Source organism: Carassius gibelio, chromosome A16 (genome assembly GCF_023724105.1).
Source record: "Carassius gibelio isolate Cgi1373 ecotype wild population from Czech Republic chromosome A16, carGib1.2-hapl.c, whole genome shotgun sequence".
NCBI lineage: Eukaryota > Metazoa > Chordata > Actinopteri > Cypriniformes > Cyprinidae > Carassius > Carassius gibelio.
Genome location: NC_068386.1, coordinates 585,694 through 598,900, shown reverse-complemented (window position 1 = coordinate 598,900; position 13,207 = coordinate 585,694). Strand labels below are relative to the sequence as shown.

Sequence of the window (13,207 nt, the reverse complement as noted above, 5' to 3'; positions counted from 1 at the left end):
TTATGGATTTTCAAAACATTTCTAACACACATCTGCAAATTATTGGCTGACTGACTGCAAACACACGAACACAGGTGCGTCATCGCAGCTGTCAATCAAACTCATCAATAATTAGACAAAAAATTATTTATTTATTTTAGTATTTGAAGTGTCATCATAGTTTTGTAATTGTGTTAAAATATATTAAACAATTATTTAACAAATATTATATTTGTATGTGCGCGTCAGCCGTCAGCTGGCTCCGCCCCTGCGTAACTGACGGGAGTTTATGATACTGCGCATGCGCGGCGGCAGCGGAAATGACGGATAGCGCTGTGTTTCCGTTGGCTAGTCTGTCTACCCGAGCGTCGAAAGCGGATCGGTTCGATTGGATTCGGTTCATTGCAAACAGAAGCGTAAAGGCCATGCATCAGATGCCGTTGGGTGTCCCGCACAGCGGCGGGTAAGTGTGTGCTGCTCCGCGGTGGGGGGCGGGTCTGACGCGCCGGTAATGGCGAATGTTACACAACAACAACAAACCGAACAGAGCCGGAAACACCGATTTAATCCCAGATCAGATCCTCACACCTCATAGAAACCGCGTCTGCTCCAATCACTGCGGACCAGTACCGCTGCCATGGTGACACCGTGATGTTGTGGGCTTGAGTTGCGAGCACAGACCATAAACATCATTTCGATGTGTGTGTGCACACTTCTAACACACACACACACACTCACTCAGGTGATGAATCAGTGAGTCTGAATGTCGCTCTTGATCAGGAGCATTGGGAGTTCAGAGGTTAAACCGAGTGAGATCCATCTGTTTGGTTCTGAGTGATGATTTACAGCTCGGTGAATGTGTTGATTTGGGCTTGTTTTCCACACACCATAGAGCAGAACACAAGGTGTGTTACATGGACACTTTTTGCTTCCATCGGAATTTATTCATTCTGATTGACGAATCTGGACGTAGTGTTTACATGAACGCTGAATAAAGTGATGGGGTTGATGTGCGCGTTTACATGTCACAAGCTTCTGATCGGATTTACTCATGCGCACTGCATGAATATACAGAGTTTCCCGCTGCTGTTGCATACTGTTTTAAAAAGCACACGTGATATTTATCTACTTCAGGTCCTAAGTAGGCCACGACCAGCACATGAATTGTTGTGTTGCTTAACGTTACTTAAAAAACAAGGTGTAAAAGTACCCCTTCCCGCACCCAAAACTAGTCATCTGTTGATGAGAGTCAAACAAGGAGCTGTGGGATGTGGTCGTGTTCCACTTCACAGATGCTGAGTGAAAGAGGAGATTCATAACGACAGGACACTTATTTATGACACTTTATTCAACAGGAGAAACAGCTTGTTCTGAGCGTCATACGTTATTACACTATTTCCACGTCACTGCGCATGCGCAGTACTCCACAGTTTCGGTTTTCAATCTGCTCCAGTGTTTACATGAACTCAAACAAAAGGAGTAAACCTAAACCACCCCTAACAATCCGATCGAAGTTTTATTCGGATCTGGCCAATTCAATCCGATTTACTTTTTTATTCTGATTGCGCTTCTAGTCCTATTACCACCAGATTAGTAGGGTCCATGTAAACACAGCTACTGATGATGATGATGAAGGTTGATGTGTGTGTGTGTGTGTGTCAGCCGGCGCAGTAAATGGGATCAGGCCGGTCCGGTGTCCGGAGATGATGGAGGCTCTGCTCCGACCGGAGCTCTGGACGCTGCTGCCGCCGTCGCTGCCAAGATCAACGCCATGCTGGTGGCCAAAGGAAAGCTCAAACCGTCTCAGATCAGCAGCACTGCTCCTGCGGAGAAAGTCAGTCTCACGTCTCATACACTGCTGGAGACACACACACACACACACACAGACACACCTACACACACACACACAAACACACATACACTCTCACACAGGTATAGACACTCACTCACTCACACACACATACACTCACACACGTACAGACACTCTTACATGCACACACACACACACACACACACACACACATACACACACACTCACTCACACATCATTTTGAATTGGCTTTTATTTTTATTTTTTTAGTTTTTTCATGCTTTTAATATTTGTGTCACATAGTTTTGAGGTATTTTATTCCAAGACAACATTTTAGATTTTTTTTTTTTCTTGACTAACATGTAGTGTGTGAATATGAGGAGGACGTGTGCATGAATAATTACACACAGGACGTGTGTGTGTGTGTGTGTGTGTGTAGGTGGCAGGTGTTGCTGGTAATAAGGTGAAAGATGATCTGGTGGTGGCCGAGGTGGAGATTAACGACGTTCCTCTCACCTGTCGGAATCTGCTGACCCGCGGACAGACTCAAGACGAGGTCAGTCCCGTGTGTGTGTGTGTGTGTGTGTGTGTGTGTCCTGATGTGTGAGGTGATGATGGTGTTCTGCACAGATCAGCAGAGTGAGCGGCGCTGCAGTGTCCACCAGAGGACGCTTCCTGACCGCGGAGGAGAAGAGTAAAGCACTGCCCAGGTCTGTCCTCATCACACTCCTCTGTTTCTGGTCATTCGCTCCTGATCAGTGTTTCTGAGCTCTACACTGATGTCTCCACAGTGACCGTCCGCTCTATCTGCACGTCCAGGGACAAACCAGACACTTAGTGGACAGTGAGTGACCTGACCAACACTTCACTACGTTCTGAGGATTCTCTGTGTGTGTTTAACATCGCACTGTGTGTGTGTGTGTGTGTGTGTGTGTAGGGGCTGTTAACCGGATCAAGGAGATCATTACTAACGGTGTGGTGAAGGCTGCCACTAACTCCAGCTACAGCGGAGCCACGGTCACCGTTTACCAGCAGCCTGGACCCGCTCCTGTACCCACAATCCCCTCCGCTGCTCACAAACCACACTATCCAGGAGGAGTGAGTACACACACACACACACCTGTGTCTCCTCTTCACTCCAGCCTAACCGTGTGTGTGTGTGTGTCAGATGCATTACGTGCAGGACAAGCTGTTTGTGGGTCTGGATCAGGCCGTGCAGGGCTTCTGTGTGAAGGAGCGTGTGGAGGGGCCCGGCTGCTCGTACCTGCAGCACATTCAGGCAGAAACCGGGGCCAAAGTCTTCCTGCGGGGCCGAGGGTCCGGCTGCCTGGAGCCTGCGTCAGGACGAGAGGCCTTCGAGCCTATGTACATCTACATCAGGTGTGTGTGCGGATCTCTCACACACACACACACACACACACACACACTCGCTCACCAGTTTCTCTGTTCCTCCAGTCACCCGAAGCCAGAAGGACTCGCTGCTGCTAGAACCCTGTGTGAGAACCTGCTGCAGACCGTACGTCTCTCTCTCCTAATCATTATAGTATTTATTACTTTTTAAATTGTATTTTATTTTTATATTTTCAGGTTTAGTAATTTTAGGTGCTTTTGTATCTTTTTTTTGTTGTTTTTAATTTCTATTTAATTGTATTCAATGTTTATTTTAGTGTTTCAGCTTCAATTGATTTTATTTCTGTTAGTGGATAAGGCAACATTTATTTTTGAGTAGTTTGAGTTAGCAGTGTCACTGAATCTGGTGTGTGTGTGTGTGTGTGTGTGTGTGTGTGTGTGTTCTCTGGCAGGTTCATGCTGAGTATTCTCGATTCCTGAATCAGATGAGCAGTGTGATGCCCACACAGGGTAAAACACACACTCTCTCTCACACACACACACACTCTCACACACAGACACTCACACGCACACTCTCTCACACACTCACATACATAGACACACACACGCACACACAGTGTTTTCATTAAAGGTCATGTGACTGCAGGTGTGTGTGTGTTCTCATGTTTGTTCTGATGGTTGTGTGTGTGTGTGTGTACGCAGGTTTCGTTCAGCCTCCTGCCGTTAACGGGATCCCCCCACAGCCTCCGTATTACCCCCCCGCAGGCTTCCAGCCCTCCTACCCCGTTCCCATCCCGCCGCCGCAGCCCGTCCCTCCTCAGTATCCTGTGGCTCCGGTGCCCGTCCCCCCCCCGACCGCACAGTATCCCATGACCCCCGCGAGCGTCCCTGCACAGGTAATGCTCTCACACACACCTGTTCACCGTCTGTCAATCATCCGTCTCCTCAAGCGTCTGTCTCTGTCTCCAGACTCTTCCTCCTGCTCCGTTCCCTCCCGCTGCACTGGCTCCGCCCAAACCAGTGGCTCCGCCCAAACCCATGGCTCCGCCCATCCCGCCGCAGAAGCGCCGCTTCACAGAGGACGTGCCGGACGAGACGGACAGTGGCCTGCTGGGATACCAGGTGAGCTCTGGCACTCGGCAGACCCTACACTCGTCACGTCTGCCTTTACTGTGTTTCTACAGGTGCGGGAGGTCAGCTGCCTGTTGTCATGGTGACAGCAGTTTGTGGGCGGAGCCTGTTAATGAAGTGACCTCTGATCTCTGGGGTCATGAGTTCCTGAAAGTGTTTGTTTGCAGTTTATTTGTACTGAATGACAGCTCACTAGGGTTCATGCAGTGAATGATGGGAACTGCTCATGTGTTCAACTGTAAACTTGATTTTCCTCTTCTGTGTAAGAGCGATTTGATTTGTGTGTGTGTGTGTGTGTGTGACAGAGATGATGAGTATGTGTGAGACAGATGTTGAGTCACTGCTGTTGTGTGTGTGAGACAGATGATGAGTCACTGATGTGTGTATGTAAGTGAAGGTGTGTGTTAATGCTGTTGTGTTTTTCTGCTCATAGCATGGACCCATTCATATGACTAATTTAGGTGCAGGCATCTCTGTGGGCAGCTCTGAGGCGTCAGGACCCCCGTCTGCTGCTGCTTCAGGGCCTGTGAGAGAGAGAGACAGGTTAGACACACACACACACACACACACACAGGTGTGTCAAACTCATTTTAAGTTGAGGGTCGGATCTGAGAAAATGTCCCCTTGTGTGGGGGCCAAATTACCTTTTGTTAAACCCTAGTTTGCACACAATTATATTAATATTAACCATACAGTTTTTGTTTTTTTAAGTGATTCTAGGTTATTTTAGGGGTGTGTAATTTTGACACAAAATGTCTTATATATACAATGATGATGTGACCATACTTCAGAGTGTGTTTTTGAGAGCCCCTTGTTTAGTTGAAGCCTGTCATGGATCAGTAAAGCTTCCAGTGATCCTCTGACTCATTCAGAACAGCTGATTCATTTAGAAAGTCTTTATGAACAGGCCACTGAATCATTGACTCAAATGATTTGTTCAAACACAGATTCATCGAGTATCAAATGAATGATCAGAGTGAGACTAGACTGCTCTACAGATCTCAGCAGCTTGATTCTTTAAATCAGCACAAAATCAAATGATATGATCGTCCAGCTGATCTGATGCATGCCACTAGAAGATAATATACATCAACATCGTGATGATCTGTGCAGCAGCTTTGAAGCAGTATGAACTTGAGTGAGCTCCAGATGGACTAACGTGTGTGTGTGTCTCTGTGTGTGTGTTTCTGTGTGTGTGTGTGTATGTCTGTCTGTGTCTGTGTGTGTGTATGTCTGTCTGTGTCTGTGTGTGTGTGTGTCTCTGTCTGTGTGTGTGTGTCTCTGTGTGTGTGTGTCTGTGTGTGTGTTTCTGTGTGTGTGTATGTCTGTCTGTGTCTGTGTGTGTGTGTATGTCTGTCTGTGTCTGTGTGTGTGTATGTCTGTCTGTGTCTGTGTGTGTGTGTGTATCTGTGTGTGTGTGTGTGTGCGCAGCAGCAGACTCATGCCTCCTCCGTGTGCTCCGGCTCCAGTCAGCGGTCCGAGAGCTCAGAATGCAGAAGAGAAGACGCCAGCGCCGAGCATCCTGGGTAAGACAGCCGCTCTGGCAGCTCGTTAATGATCGCTCACACTGACGGCTTTCTGCATGCAGATGTGAGGCTGCGGCAGCGGAGGACTGTACGCTAGCTACAGGTAAAGCTGAAGCGTCTCGCTTCCTCAGGAAATGACACGCTTCAGCTTCTCCGCCCCTCATTGGTCAGATGTGTTGAATGAAGCTCCTCCCCCGAGCGGTGATGTCACCAGGTGTGAGGCTGCCACACTAACGGCTGTCTCTCTTGTGTTCTGTGTTCTCTCTCTCTCTCTCTCTGTGTTTTTCCCTCTCTTTCATGTGTCCGATCCTGTGGTGGGGGTGGGGCCTGTTTCCTGGACGCCGCCTCCTGATTGGACGCCCCTGATGACATGTGGCTGTCATCCGTCGCGCTCCTGTGTTTGATTAACTGTGTGCTGCTGTGGCGTGTTGTTTGTGTGTGTTTCTGGTGTCTCCTCAGAGCCGCAGGTGAAGCGTGTGCGGACGGGGCTCGTGGCGTACACCGCAGACTCCTCCGACGAGGAAGACGATCACAGACCCTCCGCAGCAGGAGCAGGATGGACGTACCGCTGCCCGCCATCACCGCCCTCACGGCCCAAAACACAGACGCAGACCATGCCCTTCTGGATGGCCCCGTAAACACACACTCACACTCTCTCACTCACACACACACACACACAAACACTGAAGTCACGTTCATGCCTCCTAAAGACTGTCCCGTGGGATTATGGGTGGACGTGACGTCTCTCATTACTCTACTTCCTCTTCATGGTTTTGATTTGTAATGTAACTTCTTCTGTGAGATTCTGTTGACAAATAAACACACATTGACTCACACACACTGTGTTTCCGGTTTAATTTCCTCCAAACGTCTCTTCACACCAAGAAAAATAACGAACACAATATTATTATTCTCCACAACTAATCTGATTTTGGAGGCCTTAACATGCTCAAAAACTCATGAAACTTGGCAAAATGACTTATAGCGCCACCTATACTCTTTCAAGGAAGTGCGCCTTGAGCAAGGTTACACGTAAAACAGATACCTACAAAAAAAGTATGTTGGAGTAAAATCTGAAATTCAATTTACAGTCAGTTATTTCGTTTTTCCTTAGCAAATGCTACATGCACTTTTACAAGTAGTTTGAACTGAAATGCGTGTTGGTAGTTCATCATGTAACGTAAAATTAGCCTAGATGCGTGCACTTTTTAGGCACAATTTGTTTAGTTTTTTAATATACTTGATACTGTTAAAAGGCACATCATTAAAACAAAAAATACCAGTTCACATTTCACACCTAAACAAACGTGGAAAACGTAATTAGAACTAGCTACTAAATTAGTTAAAAATGCCTATCCATATACAGCTATGATTTGCGAACCCCGAACTGACTGAAATGATTCGCGATCCATACACATAATGCTATAAAAGTGTGCACATTAGAGAGAAATAAACAGCAGATGTTCATGTTAACAACTTCTTTAACTTGAGCAAACGCTGCTAATACACCTACATTTGTTAATAAAGTAAATAAAACTAAAACATGCTACTGAATAAAAATAAACGATCCACGTGAAAGTCTCTGCTCATCATGACAGGACCTGGATCAGTGAGCTGCGTCTCGGGCCGATGACGTCACTTCCAGGGAGTCATGTTGTACACGCCCCCGTCCCTTGACTCCACCCCCACGTCAAAACAGTGTCACAAAGAGAGACGTCCAGAAAAGTAAAGCGCAAAGGGAAAATGGTATCGCAAGCTCAAACTAGACTGACACACAAAATAAAAGCAGCATTGCAAAATAAATTAATAGATATGACCATGGAAAATATTTATTGCACAATCATTGCTTTCGCGCTGTTTCATTTGTTTTGCAGTTCTTAATTTTTGTTTGCAAAAAGCAAATGTATTTTCCTCAATACTTTAAATAAAATGTTTTACATTTGTTTGTTTTTTTTGTATATTTTAAACAAGGTAAATCTTTCTGATTTATTAAAATAAAAAGTCACATACATGGATTTTTCTGGGCAAAGCCCCGGATCTCCACTCACCCTAGAACCACCCCTGGTCTTACCTCAGACCCGTCCTGAGTGACAGTCATCAGTCAGAGATGCAGACGAGCATGACTCCTGAGGGATTGAGGTGTTTTGTTGTTGGATGTAATAATGAACACAGCAATAGTCATCTGAGCGACTGAAATCGCAGAGGTTTAATTTACGTTTGGAGAAATGATAGAAATGCGCCCTTGATCTACTTAAATGCTTTTATGTTTGCTCTAATTCTTCATGATCCAGCCTCCAGCAGTGAGTATGATGTATTTAAATGAATCATTGAAAAGCGCCTCTCCTAATAATGTGCTAATTAACAAGTTTCACTATGAATGTGGCTAAAGTAAACAATCAGAAGAAAGGGGCGGAGTCAGCTGAGCTCATTAGCATTAAAGGAGAATCCCAAAAGAGCTGGTTTTTTTTCAGGATAAAAAGGGTGATTTTTACACTAACCTTGAGAAATTTTAAACAAACTACGTTACAGACTTTTCATTAAGACCCTTAAGAATCATATCAACTTGTGGAAAATGGGCATTGTATGACCCCTTTAATGAACTTCTAGAGATTGATTCAAAATTTGGTTGGTGTAATTTATATTGTTAAAGGTATTTATAACTAATGCATACAATGTCTGAACCGCCCCAGAGTCCTGTTCCAAACACATACCCATCTACACGTGTACTCACAGCGCCACCTGCAGGAGGTTTGGCTCATATAAATGACTGATATATTCCTCCGTTATTTAATGTTCAGTTTTCTGACAGTTTTGGAGGTGGCTCCAGGTGCGAGGGCCCTTTCAACGCTGCTGGCAGCTTTAATTGTAGTTATCATAATCATCATAGTTATTATTATAGTCATTCCACACCTAGTACATATCTTTGATTGCACAACTTAAATGTTATTGACAGTCAACACAAACAATATTTTTGAATTGATTTTATTCCAAATTAGCAGCTCAAATCTTGATATTTCAGACAACTTGTCCTTGTTTAATATTTAAAGTCACTGTTGATTTGAGTCTGTGAGCAGCAGGTCTGACGTCGTAGATGAAGTCTGAGGGCAGTGTTTCCGGCGGGATGCGCTTCAGCTGTTCGTCATACGAGCGCAGCGTCCACAGCTTCTCCAGCTCGTACGTCTGTCTGGTGTCCGGCAGCATGAGGTGAAGCACCATCGGTCCTGCGGGACAGACGAGCCGCCGTTAGTCTCTCACACACACACACACACACACACACACGGGTCACGGTCAGCAGAAACACACACCGAAGTCGATGCACTTCCAGTCGTCGCAGTCTCTCCCCTCCAGCCGAACGTGTGGATCCTTGTCCTTCCGCAGGAACTTAAACTACAGATAAACAAGAACATGAGTCTAGAACAGGATCAGACTCTCACTGACAGATCAGAGCTGAACTCAGAGAAACATGTGTGTGTGTGTGTGTGTGTCTCCTCACTGTTTTGAGCAGCAGCGCTGCGATGGCGCTCAGGTGTCGAGGCGAGGATCCGCTCACGATGATCATGTGATTGGTGTATTTGAGCTCCGGCGGGACTCTGATCACACAGATGTCCGAGGCGTTCTCCTGCTTCAGCACCGACACCAGCAGAGCCACGTCCAGCTCCTGGACCCCACCTGAACAAACCAGTCACATCTGGACATCTTACACACTCATGACAACCCAGCACTTCACTCCTGCACGGCGTTAACGGCAATGGTGAGATTCAATGGGATTAGTTATGAATTCTATAGTTACAAAAAAATCTTCACTTGACCAGAAAATGAACAGAAATTGCATAAAACAAGAGACCAATTTTAAGAACATTTGCGCAGGATTAATGAGAATTCTAAAAGTAAATGTGTTTAATAGTCAATGAAATCATCTTTAAACCAGATAATAATTGCATTGAAATAATTAAACTAAAAGATGAAATATACTTAAAAACTAAACCAATAATAAAACCCAGTGGGAAGTTCTCCAGGTTTGGTGAGGTCTGTCCTGATTAATGATGTTTTGGAGATGTGTGACTCGCCTGCTCTGGGGCTGATCTGAGATGTTGAGATGTTTCCAGCTGGAGTCACCTCGCTGGAGCTCTGAGCTGCTAGAGTCAGTTTCTGTGTCTCTGTCGCTGTTTTACTGAACACATTCCGCTGTAAAGAGCGATGAGAACACCGGGCTGCCGCCCTGAGCAGAGTCCGCTGCGGGAAACAGCGCGTCGCGATCATTCTGTCTGATTAATAACAACAGAACAACATCGCCGTGTGAGCTCGTGCTGCTCCGGTGTGACGCTCTCGCAGCGCCGGCTCGAAGCGGCGCCCCCTGCAGGACCGGAGGACGGACGCGTTTCTCACTCAAACCGCCGCATTCAGATGCTTTTAAGAATGAAAAGCTCGCCGAAATTGCTCGTCTAGGATCTGTTTTCTGCATAATAACTACAGATCGCGAAACACAGCTGGCGTACCGACCGTTTCCTCAGCGGTGAGCAGTGGTTTAAAGGGATAGTTCAGCCAAAAATGAAAATTAACCCATGATTTACTCACCCTCAAGCCATCCTAGGTGTATTTGACTTTCCTCTTTCAGACGAATCCAGTCGGAGTTATATTATAAACAGCCTGGCTCTCCAGAGCTTTATAATGGCAGTGAATGGGTGTTTCTAGTCCAAAATAAGTCCAATAAAGCGCATCCATCCTTCATAAAAAGTGCCTCACACTGCTTTTTTATTATTATTTTTTATTTTATAAACCTTAAATATATTTATTTATATACTTGCATTTCTTTTTTGTTTACTTTATAAACAGTAAATTTGTGACTATATTAAAGCTTATTCTCCTTGGGTTGATCGTGGAAGTTAATTATCAAATACAAATGATTTTTATTTTATTTTGATACGGGTTTAGGCTTCCCCAAATGAGGAAATTAATTGCCATTTTGAAAGTAAGATGTTTTTTATTTGTTTATTTGAGCATTTGAATAAAAAACCTATTGAAATAAGATTGTGAAAGCAATATGATTTGGTTACATCTTGATTTAATGTGTAATTTAAATTAGATTATTTTAATATAATTAAAGCGAGAAAAAAATTCTGATTTGCAAAAAAAGCCTAATATTACCTAATCTGAGGAATAATACTTTTTTTGTTAAATTACTTTCACATTAAGCTTTTTGAAATGTTGTGTGTGTGTGTGTGTGTGTATCAGTTACATGTTAAAAGTGGAAATCATGGTGTGTGTGAAAATGGACTGAGATTTGATCAGATAGTTGCAGTCTGGCTCAGATTCAGACAGGAATCATGTTTTTGAGGTTTTTCTTCAGTTTAAGGGAGAACACAAGACTAATTCACCACACAAATCATTCTCAAAAGCAACACTGCTTCATATTTAATGAGAAAGAGTGATGTAAAAGAGAAAAAAACATGCAGAATCAGCAGCACAAAATTAGTAAGAAATGTAGTGGTTCAGAAGATATGATTGTAGCATTAATAATAATAATACTGCATTAATGTTTGTGTTGGGTTGAGAAGCTCTGCTGAAACACTGGACATGAACAGAAACATCCATAAACATGAGACAGAAGATTATTGACCTGAACACTCGTTTATAGTTCAACAAAGCAATAAAATCATCTCACATCAAGAACAGAGAACTACAGAGTAAGAGTGACAGTGAGGAGTGTCTGTCCTGCTTCCTCCCGTCACAGAGCCATCGGCTGGAGAGGAGTGTGGCATCATGGGAAGGCTGAAGGAGCGTCACATGTATTTGTTGGCCAGGTTTGAGACGTCACTTTGTGAGAAAGCTTCAGTCTGCACTGCATGAAGCTTCTGGAAGATCTGTGAGAGGTGTGTGCGATCCTCAGCGCTCAACAGCATCAGCACCATCTGCACACACACACACACACACACACACACACGCACACACGCAGAGGAGAGAACACTTGTTAACACATTAGATATGACGGAACACACTAATAATGACACACACGTTCCTCGACCCAGCGCTGCCGTCTGATTGGCTGATCAGGGTCTATGAAGTGTGTGTTTGATCATGTCTAACACACATGTAAGCGTGTTGCTGGCGTGTGCTCACCGTGAGCCTGTGTGCCGTGTGCAGCTGCTGCAGGTGCAGGAACACCAGCTCGGGGTGTGTGTGCAGCAGGTGTGTGTGCAGCGCTCGAATGATGAAGCCCAGTGTGTGTCCGTCCAGCTGTGTGCTGATGAGCTGCGGCAGGCGTTCAGATGCGACGGAGCGCAGGAGGTCAGCACAGGTCAAAAGGTCACCGCCAGAGACAGCACTGCTCAGAGCCTGACCGAACTCAAACACACTCCACGACCGCAGAGAGACAGACGACACGACCGCACCGCTGCCCTCATCTTCATCACCATCATCATTACCATCATCACCATTACCATCATCATCATCATCTTCATCACCATCTTCAGCCACCTGCACAGAGAGCTGATCTCAGTGTGTGTGTGAGACAGAGAGAGAGAGAGAGAGAGAGTGTGTGTGTGTGTGTGTGTGTGTGTGTGTGTGAGTGTGTGTGTGTGTGTGTGAGACCTCATTGATGGTGATGATTCTTCTAGTTCCTGATGAAGCTCTGCAGTCTGTCATCAGTTGCGTGACCTCCATCAGAAGCTGCTCCGCCTCCGTCACACTCGCATCCAAACACAACACCTGCTGCAGGTCTGAACGACACGCCACGTAATCCTGCACACACACACACACACACACACACGCACACAATGTAAATATCCAGTTCAAATCATGTTTACTGCAGCATGTATTAATAAAGTGCATCTGCTGTTGTCTCTCACAGATTAGTTTAGATCTGTTTAAACGCTGCTTGATCTGTGCAGATTTCTCTCCTGATTCAGACCAGAACACTTTTTCACTGGAGGAAGTGTTATTATGGATTATAGACTCTATGTATTTGAGTTAAAATCATCTTAATGCTGGATGTGTTTCAGGTTTTGTCTTCTCCAGATGTTCACTGATGGACTGGAGTGCTGTGGATTATTGTGATGTTTTTATCAGACTCTCATTCTGACGGCACCCATTCACTGCAGAGCATCCATTGATGAGACACTGATGCAGTGCTACATTTCTACAAACCTGATGAAGACACAAACTCACCCTGATCTCAGATTTTCAACTATTACTTTAACTAAAACATTTTAATATATGAAAAAATGATATGTTTCGGAGCATTTTATAACATTAAAACATCATCCCTGTCTGAACACTCTCACACACACGAGACGAGGAAGAACGACAAATGAAAGGTGTTTTCCGTAATGTCCACAACACTGTCGCTTACATTCAGATGATGGACAGGTCGTCATGGTAACACTCACCTTCAGGCCCTTATTGGCCAGCGCGC

General features: G+C 45.1%; 3 protein-coding genes across 8 annotated transcripts in view; 1 reads left to right on the top strand and 2 right to left on the bottom strand.

Moving 5' to 3' along the window:
• The first annotated feature begins 290 nt into the window (after positions 1-290).
• khdc4 (KH domain containing 4, pre-mRNA splicing factor) lies at positions 291-6,632 on the top strand. 6 transcript variants are annotated; one of them, XR_008187862.1, is made up of 14 exons: positions 291-442; positions 1,642-1,813; positions 2,229-2,345; positions 2,420-2,499; positions 2,581-2,633; positions 2,727-2,887; positions 2,958-3,169; positions 3,245-3,305; positions 3,592-3,649; positions 3,842-4,035; positions 4,109-4,261; positions 4,732-4,813; positions 5,705-5,796; positions 6,256-6,312. XR_008187862.1 is itself a non-coding variant. In XM_052617731.1 (14 exons), the coding sequence occupies exons 1-14, from the start codon at positions 300-302 to the stop codon at positions 6,432-6,434; spliced, it is 1,788 nt and encodes a 595-aa protein (XP_052473691.1). In that variant the 5' UTR covers positions 291-299; the 3' UTR covers positions 6,435-6,632. The 6 variants fall into 6 exon arrangements, 3 of the variants coding, with proteins under 3 accessions (XP_052473691.1, XP_052473693.1, XP_052473692.1); XR_008187861.1 differs by having other exon boundaries at positions 5,702-5,796; positions 6,256-6,308; XM_052617731.1 differs by having other exon boundaries at positions 4,704-4,813; positions 5,702-5,796; positions 6,256-6,632.
• Positions 6,633-8,762: 2,130 nt separating this feature from the next.
• On the bottom strand, positions 8,763-10,140 carry malsu1 (mitochondrial assembly of ribosomal large subunit 1). The gene is made up of 4 exons (XM_052617749.1): positions 9,864-10,140; positions 9,290-9,465; positions 9,102-9,183; positions 8,763-9,017 (listed from the first exon to the last, which is right to left on the bottom strand). Exons 1-4 carry the CDS (start codon positions 10,054-10,056, stop codon positions 8,812-8,814), a joined length of 657 nt encoding a protein of 218 aa, XP_052473709.1. The 5' UTR covers positions 10,057-10,140; the 3' UTR covers positions 8,763-8,811.
• A 1,039-nt stretch (positions 10,141-11,179) lies between these two features.
• Positions 11,180-13,207, bottom strand: part of spag1b (sperm associated antigen 1b) — a 7,082-nt gene continuing 5,054 nt past the window's right edge. Inside the window, exons 14-17 of the mRNA XM_052617725.1 lie at positions 13,182-13,207; positions 12,385-12,534; positions 11,914-12,270; positions 11,180-11,705 (exon numbers count right to left, since the gene is read on the bottom strand). The exon at positions 13,182-13,207 is cut by the window's right edge and continues 101 nt beyond it. Of these exons, the coding sequence (XP_052473685.1) occupies positions 11,577-11,705; positions 11,914-12,270; positions 12,385-12,534; positions 13,182-13,207 (662 nt within the window). The 3' untranslated portion in view covers positions 11,180-11,576. The remainder of the gene's footprint in view (positions 11,706-11,913; positions 12,271-12,384; positions 12,535-13,181) is intronic.